The sequence below is a fragment of the Daphnia pulex genome, chromosome 4 (genome assembly GCF_021134715.1).
Source record: "Daphnia pulex isolate KAP4 chromosome 4, ASM2113471v1".
Classification (NCBI taxonomy): domain Eukaryota; kingdom Metazoa; phylum Arthropoda; class Branchiopoda; order Diplostraca; family Daphniidae; genus Daphnia; species Daphnia pulex.
The window spans coordinates 7501080-7516756 of record NC_060020.1 but is presented as its reverse complement, the minus strand read 5'-3'; the positions used below and the strand labels follow the sequence as shown (position 1 = coordinate 7516756).

Genomic DNA, 15677 nt, shown 5'->3' with positions numbered 1-15677 from the left:
TCCCTTAGCTTTTATTATTATCCTGTAGACTCACATTTGTGTACGGGGATATGACATGGGCGACGCGACTAAAGGGGGGCCTACACTTTGTCCGTATTTAGTCACTATGAATAAATATGTAGGCCTACTCACGCTTGAGATGGATTTATTCCTTGACTTTATACGAGTGCGCGCCGGGTTGACTTGTAACTACCACAGCAGCAGGGCCGGGCAGGGCCGTGATTTTCTCGTGGATGCGGGCGGGAGGAAAAGAAGGAGCTTCCGGGCTTGCTGGCCCATCTCACTGCTGTCACACACTCTCCTCTTGTGATGTGTGTGTATTTTGTGTGCGTAGTGTGTGTGTGTACTACTGCTGCTGCTGTTATTTGCCCTTAGCCGCAACAACAAACCAGCAGCCAAAGCAAGTCGAGCTCGAGTGGAAGTTAGTGAGCCGTCGCCCTCGCGCTTCTTGCGCTAATGATGATCATTCCTCCTCTTCTTTTTCTCTCTCTCTCTCTCTCTCTTTTTCCTCTTCAAGACTCTTTTTAAATACTTTTTGACTATGGTTACAAGAAATATTTGTGCTGCTGCTTCCATTTTTTCTTCTTCTTCTTCCTCCAAGCTTTTGCCATCCCCTATATAGTTTGCGCTTCCGCCTCCGAGGACATCTCTCTATTTGCTCTTCTTCGTATATTTTTTTCTTCTTCTTCTTCTTCAATTTTTTTTTTTCCTTTTTATTTTTCCCTCCCATCTGCTGTTGCGCCGCATTAGACACGGAAAGCGTGCCCGACGCCAAGAGCTCCTCTCCGCCGCATATTCGGCGGGGGCTTTGCTGCTCTGTAGATTCTTTTTCTCCGGCTCCGCGCGACCCGGCAGCTAGTTTTTCATCAAGTCAGCTTGATAAGACATCCCCCCGCAGCTCCAGTTCTTTTTCTCTATGTATCCCTTAGACTCTCTGTGGCACTCTCCTAGTTTAGCTCTTCTTCTTATTATTATTATTCGTTCCTTTTCTCTGGCTGGGCTGCGCCGCTGAATCTCTGCCATTAGCCGTGTCAGGTTATTTCGCTCAACAGTGTAATATACCGTGCTCTGATGGCTCTGTGTACTCTCTCTCCCTCTCTCTGCGCCCTTTTAGAGTTTTAGACACACAACAACAATTTGAAAGGCACCCGGGAAAAAGACACACAACTCTATATATATATTTCCTTTTGAGAAATCTGCTGTTCTCTTTGTTCTTTTTTCTCCATTGTTAATAAAGCTACTGCCTGTTGAAGCCTGACTATTCTTTCTTGGTAGAGTATTCTTTTCCACTGTGTAAATTCAAATGGCACGGAACCGGTTGCGCATGTTAAATGTATAACCATGCCAGGAACAGAACGTATATATACCAATTCGCCCAAGCTGTTTTTAGTTTTTTTTTTTTTTTGTTACTTTAATGTGTTTTTCTATCGAAATGATTTGGATACAGAGGCCGAGAAACGCGGTACATATTTGAGCATGATGTATAATATAGTTACTTCAAATTGTCAATGGTTTTTTTTTATTATTAGTATGTACACACACGGAAATGAAATGCAAAACGAGTGGGGATGGTTTATATCTTCTTCTTTTTCTTCGTCTTCTTTCGTTTCTTTCGGATAATTCTTCGCAAAATTATTGGAGAGATTTGATGATCGATGTGGAATGTGCGAGATTGCTCACGTCAACACAAAAATGGGTTCAAGTGGGGTTGAGTTTTGTGGTGATGAAAGTATAACTGATGTTATTAAACCGAGAGTGTACGGACATGATTTTCATTCCACAGCGGATTAAAATAGGAGATCACACACAGCAACTTTTCTTACCAAAATTCAAAATAGATAAATGAAAACAAAGAGAAAAGACATCGGGGAAATCAAATAAAAGGAATGACATTTCGTACAGCAGAGCTGATGCGTACCGCAGAGTAAAAATGGGAGACGAGCTGAGGACAGAGTTTCACATGATGGTACATTGAAATTTAAATAATACCGCGTCAAAGCTTTACGATAGTCAAAAGCTTCAAAGAAACAAACAATATTCCACACGAATATTATTAAATAAATATATGTTATCTAAGTCATAAGATTATAAAGAGGAGATGAGAAAAGAGTAGGTCTTGAATAAAGCGCTGCCGCAACTCCGGCCGGGGAAAAAGACGAAATTTGCCCCTTAAACATTTCATTATTATTAGGAACAATAAAACGAAGAAGGGGTAATTTGTTTTTTTCACGAGAAGAAAGCCATCGACGCTGCGTGCTAGCGTTCAAAGACGCTACCCCATGCATATGAACCAAAAGTGAGGTTTCACCATTATTAATATAGGTCTCTATTTTTCATTTTATTGTTTTTGCATTCAAAAGTATTGCGAGTCACGTTATTTGTCATCATCAAAAATTATGACTAGTTTTGCACACACACACACATTTCATTTTCGTTTCAATTATTTCTAAAAAGGTAATTCCCATCCAGGGCCAGCGATTTTTATTTTGTTTTATATGTTTGTTTTTTTTTGTTTTTAGTTTTTTTTTTTTTTTGGGTTGCTGGCCCGTTCCAGTTGAATCCCGACACTACCGAATTATTATTGCTGTTCGAATGACTCCCGGCGACTGTTATTTGGGTTTCCGTTCAAACGTAAAGAAATGAAGGAATAATCGTGAAAAGGATTACTGAGAAACCCATAGCGCCAAAATTGGGAGGTAATTCAAAAGTCGAAGACAAAATTTTCAACTGAAAAACAAAACTGAAAATCACATTTTTCATGGAAATGGGCAAATAGTGTCAAGAGATCTCATCACATGATATTCATAGTCATAATAGTAATATGTAGGACACACGTCACTCACGGAAACTGCAGACAAACACACGACACACAAACGACGATTGTTTTAAAGAGACTCGCTTGATGTAGTTGTCGGATTGACAGTTGTGTGGGGGCGGATAAGAGGGGGTTGGGGGGGAATGCATTAGTTTGTTCGAGTAACGAGATCGATTTGAAAGCTGATTTTTTTTTTGTTTTTCTCCGGAAGAGAATTTCCAACAGGAGAGAAATAATCAAAAAGCGGGAATAGAGAAAAAGAGAAAACAAAAAGAATGAGGATCATCACTGGAGGAGGTACTGGATGTCGTCGTCGTACATAATATTAACAAATCGATTCAAAGGATTGATAGACGGGCGCCAAATACAAGAGGAGAAGACGTACACATCAAAACACTCAGAAAAAAGAGCCTCGAGCGTATATATATGTAGTAGAATAGAGATATCTTTGGTACGACTAGCTTTCCATTGCTGCAATGCTTTTCAATTATTGCGGATTGAATGGAGTCGAAGGAGGAAGAACAAGACGGCAGAAGAGAGAAGAACAAAGACGCGAAAAAGGGCATAAACATATAAAGGGAGGAGGGGCTGAATATTGTTATTGACTGTAGACAAAATAAACAATGTGTATGGGGACTTTAAAATTATTGGGCGCTGTATATGCACACACAAACTGCAATCACACGCGAAAACCGCCTCCGGATGCAGAGATCTATTAAAATTACCGCAGGGGGGAGGAAGAGGAGTTCAAATAAAACGCGGATTGCAGTTCGATGATTAAGTAGACAGAGAGCCGCAAAATGGTAAATTTTAATTTCCCTGACTAGGAAGTACACTCACGCCAACGGTCACGCAAAGGCCGAATAAACAAAGTTACTAATATAATTTTATGTTAATATATATATGACGCGCACTGTTAATCGACCCGATCTATAAAAAACGATTTTTTTTTTGTTTGTTTTACTTTGTTCAATAATATATATTTAGTTAGATAAATAATCAATTTGTTGTTGTTGTCGTTTTGTTTGTTTGCTTTTGTCTTTCTGATTTGATTCGCGTGTTGCTGCTGACGACGTGAATAGGAAACGGGATGGGGCACGGAATTCGTAAGCTGCTCACTTGATTCCACTCGACTATGCATGTACATATAGAACGCATCTATTATTTATTATGTAATGAGGTTGACATGATTTGATCGAACTAGAGAAATGACGAGAATCGATTGCTGCATCTAAATATTGGATTCGTAGAGTATAATGCCAATTGTCTTTTGGTTTTTTGGTTGAAAGGTCTTTCTTTCTCGCTGACTCATTCGTGTTTTAAAAAAAAACGATTTAACGGCACAGTATTGATAAGTGATTATAGCTATGCATGTAATGAGAAGGGCGAGGGGAGGAAGTGTAGAAACGACAGTGGGAGAATTAAAGAAAGGACAGTTTTTTTTTGTATGTGAGAACAAGGAATTTTGCGGTAAGTGAACCCGAGTCCCGATGGTGATCGTTGCGTCATTCCAAAAAATGTGCCACGATCGTTTTGAATATTTTTTTTTTTTTTTTAGTTTTGTTTCCAAATATTTTTATGGACCGGGACTAGGGTTTTGTTCGTTGCTCGAGAAACGCTGCATCCTGTTTCTTGTGTGTTCCTTCGCAAGGGAGAGAAGGAGGAGGAAAAAACATGGCAGCCCTCCAAAAAAGGGAATCGATCAAATGCAAAATAGAGAAAGAAGAAGAAGAAGAAGAAAAAGAAAGAAGAAGAAAGAAGAAGAAGAGATAGATGTAGAAGTAAAAGAGAAAGAAGTCTAAAAGAAAAGGTGGAAGAGAAGGTGGAAGAGAAAGAAGAAGAAGAAGAAGAAGAAGAAGATTTCGATTGGACAATTTCATCAACCGAGTAGCTAATAATGAATGAAAAATGAGGACTAGCATCACCATAATCGCCTCGAAATGAGATAATCGACTTAGGCGAATGAGAGGAATGTTTCAGATGGATGTCGTTTTCTTTGCAGAGAGAAAGACAGAAGAAGAAGAAGAAGAAGATAAAATAAAGAGGAGGAAATGAAAAGAAAAAAAAAAGCGTCTCTCTCCCCTCCGAAGACGAGGGAAGTCGGACTCCTTTGTCGACAATTCAGTGCTTATTACTAATTACGTCCATCTACTATGTTGCGTCTATACACAACGCTTTCCCTTATTTGTCACTTCTTTTATTTCCCCCCATCTAGGCTTAAACCGATTGCCAAACTCTATTTGCCTCTAGACCTATCATGTTTTTATCCGGGACTCTATTTACACGACGCTCACAAAAAGAGAAATTCGGGAGACAAAATATTTTAGCAGTACGTTGAAATTTCAAAAAAAGGAATGACTCGATATAATATTCAATGGAGGCCTAAACGTTATTGCAGACGAGCGTATACGTTGTGGGTTAGCGGGAGTGTATAGTTTAGAGTTGCTTTCACGTGACTGGAACGGGTTTGCTGACTTTGGCGTCGACGGGCAGGAGATGGGGCTCGGCGCCCATGCTGTCGCACGACGACTCGGAGTGACTAGGTGTGGGACTGTCGCGGAAACACGACGACTCCAGGTGCTTGTTGAGGTAAGACTTGAGAGCGAAGGCTTTGTGGCATTTGCCGCAGTGGTGCGACTTGGTGGCCGAGTGCGTCTGCATGTGGGCCCGCAGGTTGGATCGGTCGGCGAACGCCTTGCCGCAGTGAGCGCATCCGTAAGGCTTCTCGCCCGTGTGCGAGCGCATGTGACCCTGCAGAAGCCACGGCCGGGAGAAGGCCTTGGAGCAGACGGGACAGACGTGTGACAGGGCGTGGGTCAGCAGGTGCATCGACAGGGCCGGCATCGAGACGTAGGCCTTGCCGCAAGTTGGGCACGTCCGGGCGCACCCGGACTCCAGGCTGCGGTGCGTCTGCTTGTGGCGCGATAAATTGGACGACGTAGCGTACGCCTTGCCGCACTCGCCGCAAACGTAGCGGCCGGAACGCGACGACGGATTGGGTGACGGTGAAGACGACGCCGACGAGCTGTTGGCTCCGTGTTTCTCCGAGGTCGAGACGGAACTCGGCAGATTTTTGCTCTCCAATCCGCTGATGCCGCTGTCGCTGCTGTTTCCGCCGGTTTTACTGCTGCCGCTTCCGCCCGACGGCTGCTGTTGGCTCGAAGGATTGTTGCGCCGCTTGGACCGGCCGTCGCTGACGAAAAACGCCTCGTAGGTGTAGGCAACCGTCTTGCTGGTCGTCGACTTGTTGCTGACTCCTCCTCCTCCTCCGTTGTTGCCGCTGGACGCCGCGCTGGCGATGGAGCTGTTCAAACTGCTGCTGCTGCTGCTGCAATGAGACGACGACGAAGTCGAGTCGCTTTCCAGGGCCGGTGGAATTGGACTGGGATCGGCCAGGACCAAATTGGCCGGCGACGGAGGCGGCGTCTTGGAACTGTCGGGCGTGATTTCCATGGGACTCTCGGACTCTTCCTCGTCGTGGTGGTGGTGATGGTGGTGGTGCAGTTGCTGCTGGCTGGAGCGGATGTGAGCCGTGCTCAAGTCGAGAATGGCGTGGGCCGTGCTCAAGTCCTGCGGCTCCCGGTCCATCATCACACCACTCACCTGCTGCTGCGGCGACAGTTGGTGGTGATGCAGGTGATGGTGGTGCAGGTGGTGATAGCTGGACAATTCGCCAGTGAACGGCTGGACCCGACGCTGGACTTCGACGCTGGTGGAGTACGGCCGGTAAAGGTCAGCGGGTCGCTCACGCTCCCAGACGTGTGAAATGGGAATGGGCATGGCCGGCGGTGGCACCGGTTCGATGGTGACAGGCGGATACCATTCGTTGGGATCGTATCGTTTCTCACCGACGGGATAAATGGGGTGGTGGTGGTGGTGAATGTGCGGGAGGTGATGGTGGAGACTAACCGGATGCTGGCGCACGATTGGACTGGTGACGGTATCGCTTGCTGGACTCGTTGGGCTTACCGGGCTCGTTGTTCGCTGCTGGACGGGCGTCAATGGCCGACGAGTTTCTTCAAGTTGCGTCGTCGTCGTCGTCGTTGTCGTCGTCGTTGTCGTTGTATGCAAATGCGGATGGTGAAGGAGGTGGTGGTGATTTTCTTCCTCGCTGCAACTGCCGATGCCGGACTCGGGCGTGTCCGTGCGCCGGGCCAGTTGCAACAGCCCCGTCGTCGCCTCCTCGACGTCGCTATCAAAACGCACCGCCCGATGGATCACGCTCTCCCTGGCCGGCATCGTTTCACCTTTAGCTGCAGTCAATGCCGTGATGCGGACCGATCCGACTTCCATGGCGAAACCTTTAAATTTAGTCGATAAATAACGAAACATTTGAGAATGACTTAACGATCAAAGTCACGGACGGACTCTGTCCGAACAAACGTCCGACGTCTCTTTCAATCAAACGCAAAAGAGCCCGAGGAGCACTTGTAGAGCATTGCGGAACAAGTTACAAGGGGGAACGAACAAGACAAAGGCATATGGCGAGGAGGGGCAAGAGACTAACGAAAAAAAAATAATCAAAAATGAGCTGCTGGCGCGCATCAACGTTAAGTCGTCGAGACTTTGACAGACTGTACGGGGGGCTAAAGGTCGTGGGCAGGGTGACGAGGGAAGAGTAAGGTTCGACTGAATTATGCATAGCTGATTGAATTATGGAGCTTCAGGTGCGTTATTACAATGTCCATTGTCTCTTTCACACTTGAACATGTCGACTAGATCGACCTGAATCTTTTGTAGGTCTTCATCTCATCGGAGCCCTAACCTCTTAGGCCTTGCCCAGCTGCTCTTAGGTTTTTTTTTATTATTTTTATTTGTGCAGGAAATAAAGGGAAGGAGAGATCAAAGATATTCGTTAACCAGAACGTACGCAAAAGGACATTGTTGTCGCGACCACCACGGAATCCGATCAACTGGAACGGCCGCACAACAGATGATCCCAATAAAAGAGAGAAATCTATGTTGTGTGCGGCCGAATGGGCTCTGCGGCAACAAGACACCTGTTTGGTTTCACGCGTTCAGCTCCGACGTACACGCCCAGCGCGTGTGTCGTTATTTCGCGAAAAAAGAAAACGTAAAATTCCACTTGTCGAAAATTGGTTTAACTTTGGAGGGGATTTGCTCATTTTATTTTTTTTGTTCAACCAAAACTGGGTCACTGAGAACTATAACTTGAGAGGGCCGGGACTTAGAAATCTGTCAAAAAATGACCATCAGCGACTGTTGAGTGAAGTGTACGGAACTTGCGGTAAGAGCGCGCGGAGCGACAGCTGACAGGTTAATCGACATTCTATGAGGAAGAAAAGAGACGGTCCGACGGAGCGGCACTTACCGGCGTGATTGACGGGCGTCGGCGGTCGGTAAACATTGGATCCCGATTTAGCCGAAACGGCGTTGCTGGCGTTGGTCTCCGGGTCGGCGTCGTCTCCGTTGGTCTCGTGCGACGCTGGTGGCGGCGGAGGAGGAGGCGACAGGAGCGGCGGTGGCGGCGGAGGAGGCGGAAGATCGACGCACGGACTGGGAGAGCGACGGCCGCCGTTGGATCGTTCCGTCATTCCCGGCCGGTTCTTGAGATGTTTCTTCGGCATGAAGCAACGAGGCATTTTGTCGTTCTCGGCTCTTTTGGCTCTCGAAAACAAAACGAACGGCACACACAAACCGGCGAACTTTTTTGTTTTCTAGCTGACAGTTTTGTTTCTTTTCTTTTCAAATTTCCAATCAAAGTTTGTTTTTTCTTTTTTCTTTTTTCACGGGGAAAAACGTGATGACTGGTGGTAGTGTGGGTCTCGGTGGGTGTTTTTCTTCTCGTTTGCAAAAAGACTAGAGAGAAGAAGAAGAAGAAGAAGAAATGGAGAGAGAGAGAGATGTTACCGTGACCCTGTCGCAAACCCAAACATGCCGTCGCCAGTGACCTGACACTCGTTTTATACCCGAGCGGGTGGTGATGGTGGTGGGGAGGGACCAAATGGGGTGGGGGTGCTCCAAAAGAGGGTGGCATGCTGCAACACATAGACGCGCGCGCGCACCCCCTCCACAAGAACCACGGCCACTGCTCGGCTCTGCGTGTTGCCTTCCCTCCGTTCATACGCACACACACAGCAACTCCTCGCATACCATCGATTACTGCGTCGTCGCCGTCGTCGCCAGAAGTCTCCACATGAGCGAAAAATGTTTCAAAAAGAAGAAAAAAGAAAAACGCAGCCCTCCCTTCATTTGTATAATGCCAACCCCCCTCGCCAGTTTTTTTTTTAGTTGGATTATTCCCTTGCACTTATATTTCAGTTTTTCCACAACGTCGATCGCCCACTGTATGTACTGCGTTTAAGTTACAACGCGAATGATAAGGAAAAATTTGACACACACGCCTCATAATCCACCGAAGAAAAAAAAAGGGGGAAAGGTGCGCGTTACGTAATGTGCGTCTACTATATACGGCATCATAAGAATAGAGCGTTAGTTGGTGTTATGGTATATACAGTGGATGATGTAGGGTGAATACAGATGAACTAACATTGAAATGCAGCGGTCGGTGGATATGGCCGGATAGTCGGATTCTCGATATGGCAGATGCAATCAGAATCACCCGACGAGTTACAGAGAGGAGCAACAAAAAAAAGGAATAACAAAAACGGGGAGGGAGAGAGAGAAAACGAGACAATATTGTGTGTGAGGAGGAACTTATAGTGCAACGAGGGGTGGGGGGGAGAGAGAGAAAGAGAGAATGTGTAAGACTGGTCAGATTGAATCATCAAGGCGAGATGCATCCAGCATACGCGCGTGCGGAAGAAGAAGAAAAAAAAGATGGAATCCCTGCCCCATTCCCGAGAAACCGGCACTCCCCGAGCTTCTTCTTTTTCCTTTTTTCCTCAGCTTCATCGGCAATCATCATCATCGGCTCTATTGGATTACGTGAGGATACAGAACCGTATAGCGCACAGTGCGGTATAAGCCCTCGTCTGCCGAGCGACTGGGGTTGCGCCACGGTCATCTTTTATTTTTCTTTCTATTCTTCTTCTTCTTCTTCTTCTTCTTCGGCTGCTGCTGCTGCTGGGCGGCAGGGGCTTGATTCTCTTCGGATATCCGCTGGTGTAGGCGCAAGACCTCGTTGACTTGTTTATATGTGCAAGGGCGATCGTTCCCTTTTTTCTTTCTGCGCTCACAGTGTCGCGATGATGAACATCATCGTGAATGGTAATAGCTCCGACGACATTTCTACACTACCCTTCCGGTTGCTTCTATATAAAGCCATCGAATCGGATGATTCCCATCAGGATCGGTCGTCGTGTACACCCAGGACCAGCAGCAGAGAGGGAGAGAGATGTCCCTATCGCAGGGGAGAAAAAGTCCCTGTCTCCTTTTCAATAGGCTACACGGCCATGTCTGTACACATAATATGAACGGTGAGTGAATCACTGTGCGGCGTGCAGCACGTTCTCTCCACCTCCTTGCAGTCAACCAGTCAGTCAGTCGAGACGGAATAGAAAAAAAAAAAAAACGTCGAACGTGGATTATCGTCAACATCTCAAGCGATCGCGTTTCGTTTCGATTCCGTGACCGGTTTTTCTCTCTTTCTCTCTTCTCTCTCCGGGCTGTGGGCAGGATGCTAGACTACATATAAAACGGACCGGGTTATTATTATTGGCCATAGCAGCTCCGCGCTGGTTCTTCTTTATTCTCTTTTGTAGGTCCATCCAATGTCGTCAGATGGGCACGAACTCTCTATAGGAAATATAATCATCGGGGAGTACTTTACTATATAGTCAATGCCACCACGTATTCTCCCTCTTCTTCTTCTCCTTCTTCTTCTTCTCCTTCTTCTTCTTCTTATTCTTGTGAATTTTACTTTTTTGTATCTGTTCCTTGTAGACAAGACTCTTACAGTGTAACGCTGAATAGCGGCTCCGGACTACAAGAGGGACGAGCTATACAAGTTCGAGTCTAGCACAACAAATAGGCCACCTAAAGTGTGTCTAATGTCCTTGCGAGTTTTCCGTCGTTGCTGGCGACCACCTGCGCTTGTCTATTGACACGAGCCACTTGCCTGGCACACACACAAAGCGATGGAATTATTAATCAATCCAATATACTTCTGTGCGCGTACAGGCATACACTTTGCAATAGATATGCCCATCAAAGATGGATGAAGTGTTGCTGGCCAGTAAATACCTAATGACACTACAATTTGCTACTCTATATATGAGACTGTTGTACTGTACAGCCTATATAGTAGGATGCACTGGGTTAGTTACCGAGTAACACGAAACAAACACCACCGCAACCCCATGAATAAAAAAGGAAATAGGAAACGGAAGTAGAGTTACACATATGTGTAGTTCAACCCACAAGATCCTTCCGTTGGCGGCGGTAACCATATCAGGTGGTTGTACTATATGCAACCGTGGGTCCAGTCGGGGTCCAGCTCGTCACATACGCATATATTAATTTCTTAAGTAACTAACTAGAAAAACAAAAATAAAAAAAAGGGGGAAAGAAAAAGAAAACGGTTCTAGTGCTGCATCATCCGCGTGCCTGCTCAATTTTAATCCGCTCTATTCCGTTGCTGGATGACGTCGAACGGTGCCCTTGTTTTTATTGGGAACTTGTAACTTTGGAGGTATGTGCTGGGAGGACAAGGTGGAAGGACAGGACGCAGCACGGATGGTGTATGGGTTGAATAAAAACAAGGGTGGAACATTCTCCGTGCCCGAAACCTTTGGAAAACAGACGTCAGCGGCTTACAGACAATTGTAGAAAAAAAGGAAAAAGAATAATATAATAATATAACGCGGCCACCTGGACGTGGTTCCCTGTTGTCAAATCTAGATACATTTATTTATTTTTCAAGTTTATTTCTTTCCCCTTTTTGAACAGGCAGGCGCAGGAGGGAGAAAAAGAAAAAGCTATTTGACGATGACTATATAGCTGTCGCAGTGTCGCTCTATTGGCCTCATGATTTTCAACCCCCCGCAGTGCTATGGGCTGTCGAACCCACTGTACACATCTACTACCACCACCTCCTCCTGCCTGCACCCTACTTACCATTAAGGCTACCAGGCATCGGGCCACTTTGAAATGCAACACACAGAGCAGCCCCCCAGTAACGGGAGTTAATCCTATATATGCACATGCAAAGTTGTTTCGAGTTGTTGTCACCGCCGACGTCGCCAGAGTATATATAGATGTGTGTGTGTGTGTGTCTACCCCTGCGCAGTACAGGAGAACTGTAGAGTTATATAAGCACACGTAAATACGGACCCCGCCCGACGACCTGTGACAATTGCTTTTCATCAATATGATTTTCTAGTCTTCTTCTTTTTTTTTCTCTCGCTCACCGACTTCCGCTTTGCTTCTTCCTTTTTCTTTTTCCTCCTGTTCTTCTTCTACGAAACCATTTTCGAATTTTGTGTCGTGCGTGTGCTGTGCTGTGTCCGCCTCCGTCACGTCTGTAGATGGGTGTGTGGGTACAACAGCTGGACTGATGATGGGAAAGTAGCTGGCTGGCTCTGTCAATTTTTCTGGGAAAGCCGCTTGGGCGACGAAATTTCTCTCCGACTAGTCACTCACAGTCAGTCAGTCAGTCATCCTTTGCAGTTTGAACGGTTTTAGTGCAGGGCCCTGGAACCTGGAAAAGCGGAGGAAGGGCAAAAGACACCGGGAGGAGTTGATGGGGAGGAGGATTGTCCGGCTTTGCATTCGGCATTATGCTAATCAAAGCTAACGAAGTCATGGCTTCCGACTGATACGGCGACTCTCTCTCTCGACGACGGCGACGCTTTCAGTCATGTCCCCCCTCTCTCCGATATCCTAGCGTAGCTGCTGCTGGATATATCAAACAATACTATACATCCAGTGGAAGCAGTAGGAGTCTATTTGTATTATTTCAGCTTCCTTCCTCTCATTCTCTCTTTTATAATATAACAGAGTTGGCAGAAAAGTAAAATTTAAACAAAAATCCCTTCCGGCTGAGCTGATTTCTCCCCTTCCCCTTTGCTTTTTCTGTACGGTGCTGATGCCGGCGGTTCAGTCGACTCTTCTTTCCTTTTCTTTCTTTTTGGGCTCTTGTGTATTTTTATTTTATTTTTTTTTTCGGACGAAAAACCATGCGGGATGTGCAAGATCAAGCGCTGGCTTCCGATAAGGCACACATCCAGCGAGCGCCCAGTGTTCTGCTCTACTCTGGGCTCTTCTTCTTCTCTCGACTGTTGTGTGCGCGTTATCGGCTCCGGCAATCGGCTTTCTCGTTTCCCATCATTCAGAACATTTTGGGTTCGTTTCATTCTCCACCACCCTGCTGGCGCCTTATATATATTCCATGATGCGATTAAGGAATATTTTGATTTGATTTTCTCCCTTCTCTCTATTCGCGGGATATGAAAAATTCAGAAAACGGCACGTTCATTATTGTTGTTATTACGCTCATAATATTCGTATTAATGTTATACAATAACAACAATGGGGGGAGGGGGACAGACGCAGAAACGGAAAACACAAAGGATCGAAAATGAAGGGAACCTGTCAAGTTTTTTTATAAAGCGGATGCGACTCCGTTTCTCTTTGCTTTTCATTCCTCTAAACTCAGACGCCTAGGAGAACCATCCGCATCCTATTTCCTTCCTTATCCCTTTTCCGCTTGTGCTCCTGATATGCGTTCCCTCCCGCCCCACCCCCAACCCACCTTCCCTTGGAAAGCGGGAGGGGATATCTCCACAATTCAAAAGGATCGAATAGATAAAGATGTGGCACGGTACATACTCGTACAAGTGTTTGGCCGAGCCATTCATTATGACGCTCACTCCCGGTAGGTACTCAGTGTTCCTACATGTGTCATATCTCTTTCCACCACCTTTCACCCCGAATGCAGTCTACCATCAACGAATAATAAACCGGGCAGCTCCGTGACTGTCCGTCTAGCAGAGTACGTCGAGTACATAGTATGCGACGCCGTGTATATATTCACAGACTCGAAATAAGGTTTCACCGGGGCTAGAGAATTCTTAAATTTCACTTGTGTAGTAGATATGTGCCCCGACTATTTCATTTCCATCTATGCATATGTTGAGGTTAAATTTTCCAGTGGGCCGGCACAGAGACCTTACAATAACAAATATATACCAGACACTGAGGGAGAGATATGCACACTGACTGCGCACAGACAGAGCAGAGAGAGTCCACCTGTAACCTGAGCTCCGGGCCCATCTGTCCGACTTCCTTCCGGCACGCACCCAGCCCACGAGACGCAATCGAGAACAAGCAGAGTGCGTCGTCTCTATACCTATGTAGTCCACTACATCACGTACTGTTCATATAGTCAAACATGTGGGAATCAGAAAAGGGGGGAGAAAGAGAAATAACGGAGGGTGATTAACCATCAGGTCACAATGAGCGTAGACTCTCGTATCGATTGGAATATTACACACATATAATGAGAAAAGGGGGAAAAAAAGGGGAATCTGAATCATAATCATAAAAGGCCCTTCACCAGACATTTTATACTAGACCGAGACATCATTAAAAACGAAAAGATGAAGTGGTCGTACATTTTCTAGAGCTATAGGTCATACAGTCTCGGACATGGAGAACCAGCCCGTATACGGGGCAGATACATAACACTCATCGGTGCAATCTGTTTTTATGCAAAGAGGCTTTTTATGCAACGAACATGATGAGTAGCGTACATTACAAAACGTGGGAGAGAGAAGAAGAAGAAAAAAAAACGCTGTTGAAATCTCTTTGGAATCAACAGGAAAACAAAAAAAAAAGGGAAACTTCCGCTTTTTAAGATTGAATAAAAGAATCGCCAGCAGAGAAAAAATGCCAAAGGGGGTAGAAATAAAAGAGGGCCAAATCTTTCTTGAAGGGCTTTACATGCAAAGATATGCGCACAACGAAAGAAAAAAAAAAACGGTGAGAACTTGTTAGTCGAAAAATTCTCAAACGGGTTGAATGGTCCCCTATCCACACACACACACACACAGACACACACACAAGATCAAGGCATATGAAATAAATACGCATGCAGTGCTGTTGCTATATTTACGAGTTATTAGCGCGATGAGTGAGCGTGAGAGAGGCAAAAGGGATATATAGGATGGCCCTTGAAAGCCATTGCAGCACAGGAGGAGCCAAAGCTAATGAGTCGGAATGAGAGAGAGAGAGAAAGAGAGCGAAATGCGAGCATAGAGTAGCAGTCAGCAGAGTAGCAGCAGCATAATTTCACGCTTCAAAAGACGTCAAGCGGTTCGATCAACAGTTTCGCCTGATGCTGACGTTATATTATAACGCGTTGACGCGTCAATTTTCGAACCGAATTTGATCATCATCGCTGCTGCTTTTTGGGGCGGGGCTTCATACTGATGTGCTCACATACACAGCCAGATAGACGAGAGATTCGGGTGTCTTGATTCAAAGGGCAATTGACCGCTATTTATATGTCGCCATGGCGGCCATGTATAGAGAGTGTGGAGACTCCAATCAAGCCCGGCGACGATGGGGTATTTACTCGGTAAGTAATCTATCTATATACGAGTATATAGGAATCGTATAGGACTCGCCGCTGTAAGGGGAAAGGGGGGGGGGGCAATATAGGCCCCTTGTATTAGTAATAAGCTGAAAGCGTTGAAGCTCAGCTTTAGACGAACAAAAGGATAAATCTGATGATCCTGACTGGGGCTAACTACTTCATCGGAACCGGGGAGAAAGCGAGAGGATGTCTGAGTCAAAAAGAAGAAGAAGAAGAAGAAAGATATAGGGGCTAGTTGTACCGCACAGCAGAGGAGCCGTGCGAATGTCGATGGCTCGTCCTCTCTCTCAATGACGCCCGGGGAATCCCACAAAGGGAAAAGAAGAATAAAGCTGCATTATA

General features: G+C 45.8%; 1 protein-coding gene across 1 annotated transcript; it reads right to left on the bottom strand.

Moving 5' to 3' along the window:
• Nucleotides 1-1467: 1467 nt before the first annotated feature.
• Nucleotides 1468-8715, bottom strand: LOC124192084 (transcriptional regulator ovo-like). Its single transcript, XM_046585235.1, has 2 exons — nt 8148-8715; nt 1468-7116 (listed from the first exon to the last, which is right to left on the bottom strand). The coding sequence occupies exons 1-2, from the start codon at nt 8416-8418 to the stop codon at nt 5264-5266; spliced, it is 2124 nt and encodes a 707-aa protein (XP_046441191.1). The 5' UTR covers nt 8419-8715; the 3' UTR covers nt 1468-5263.
• Nucleotides 8716-15677: the final 6962 nt, after the last annotated feature.

What these genes read in the sequence shown, in the direction of transcription:
- LOC124192084 (XM_046585235.1), bottom strand. Translation starts at nt 8,418, where the DNA reads ATGCCTCGTTGCTTCATGCCGAAGAAACATCTCAAGAACCGGCCGGGA. An exon ending in GACGCCCGTCAATCACGCCG is followed by an intron (nt 7,117 to 8,147) that starts GTAAGTGCCGCT and finishes CTAAATTTAAAG; the next exon opens with GTTTCGCCATGGAAGTCGGA.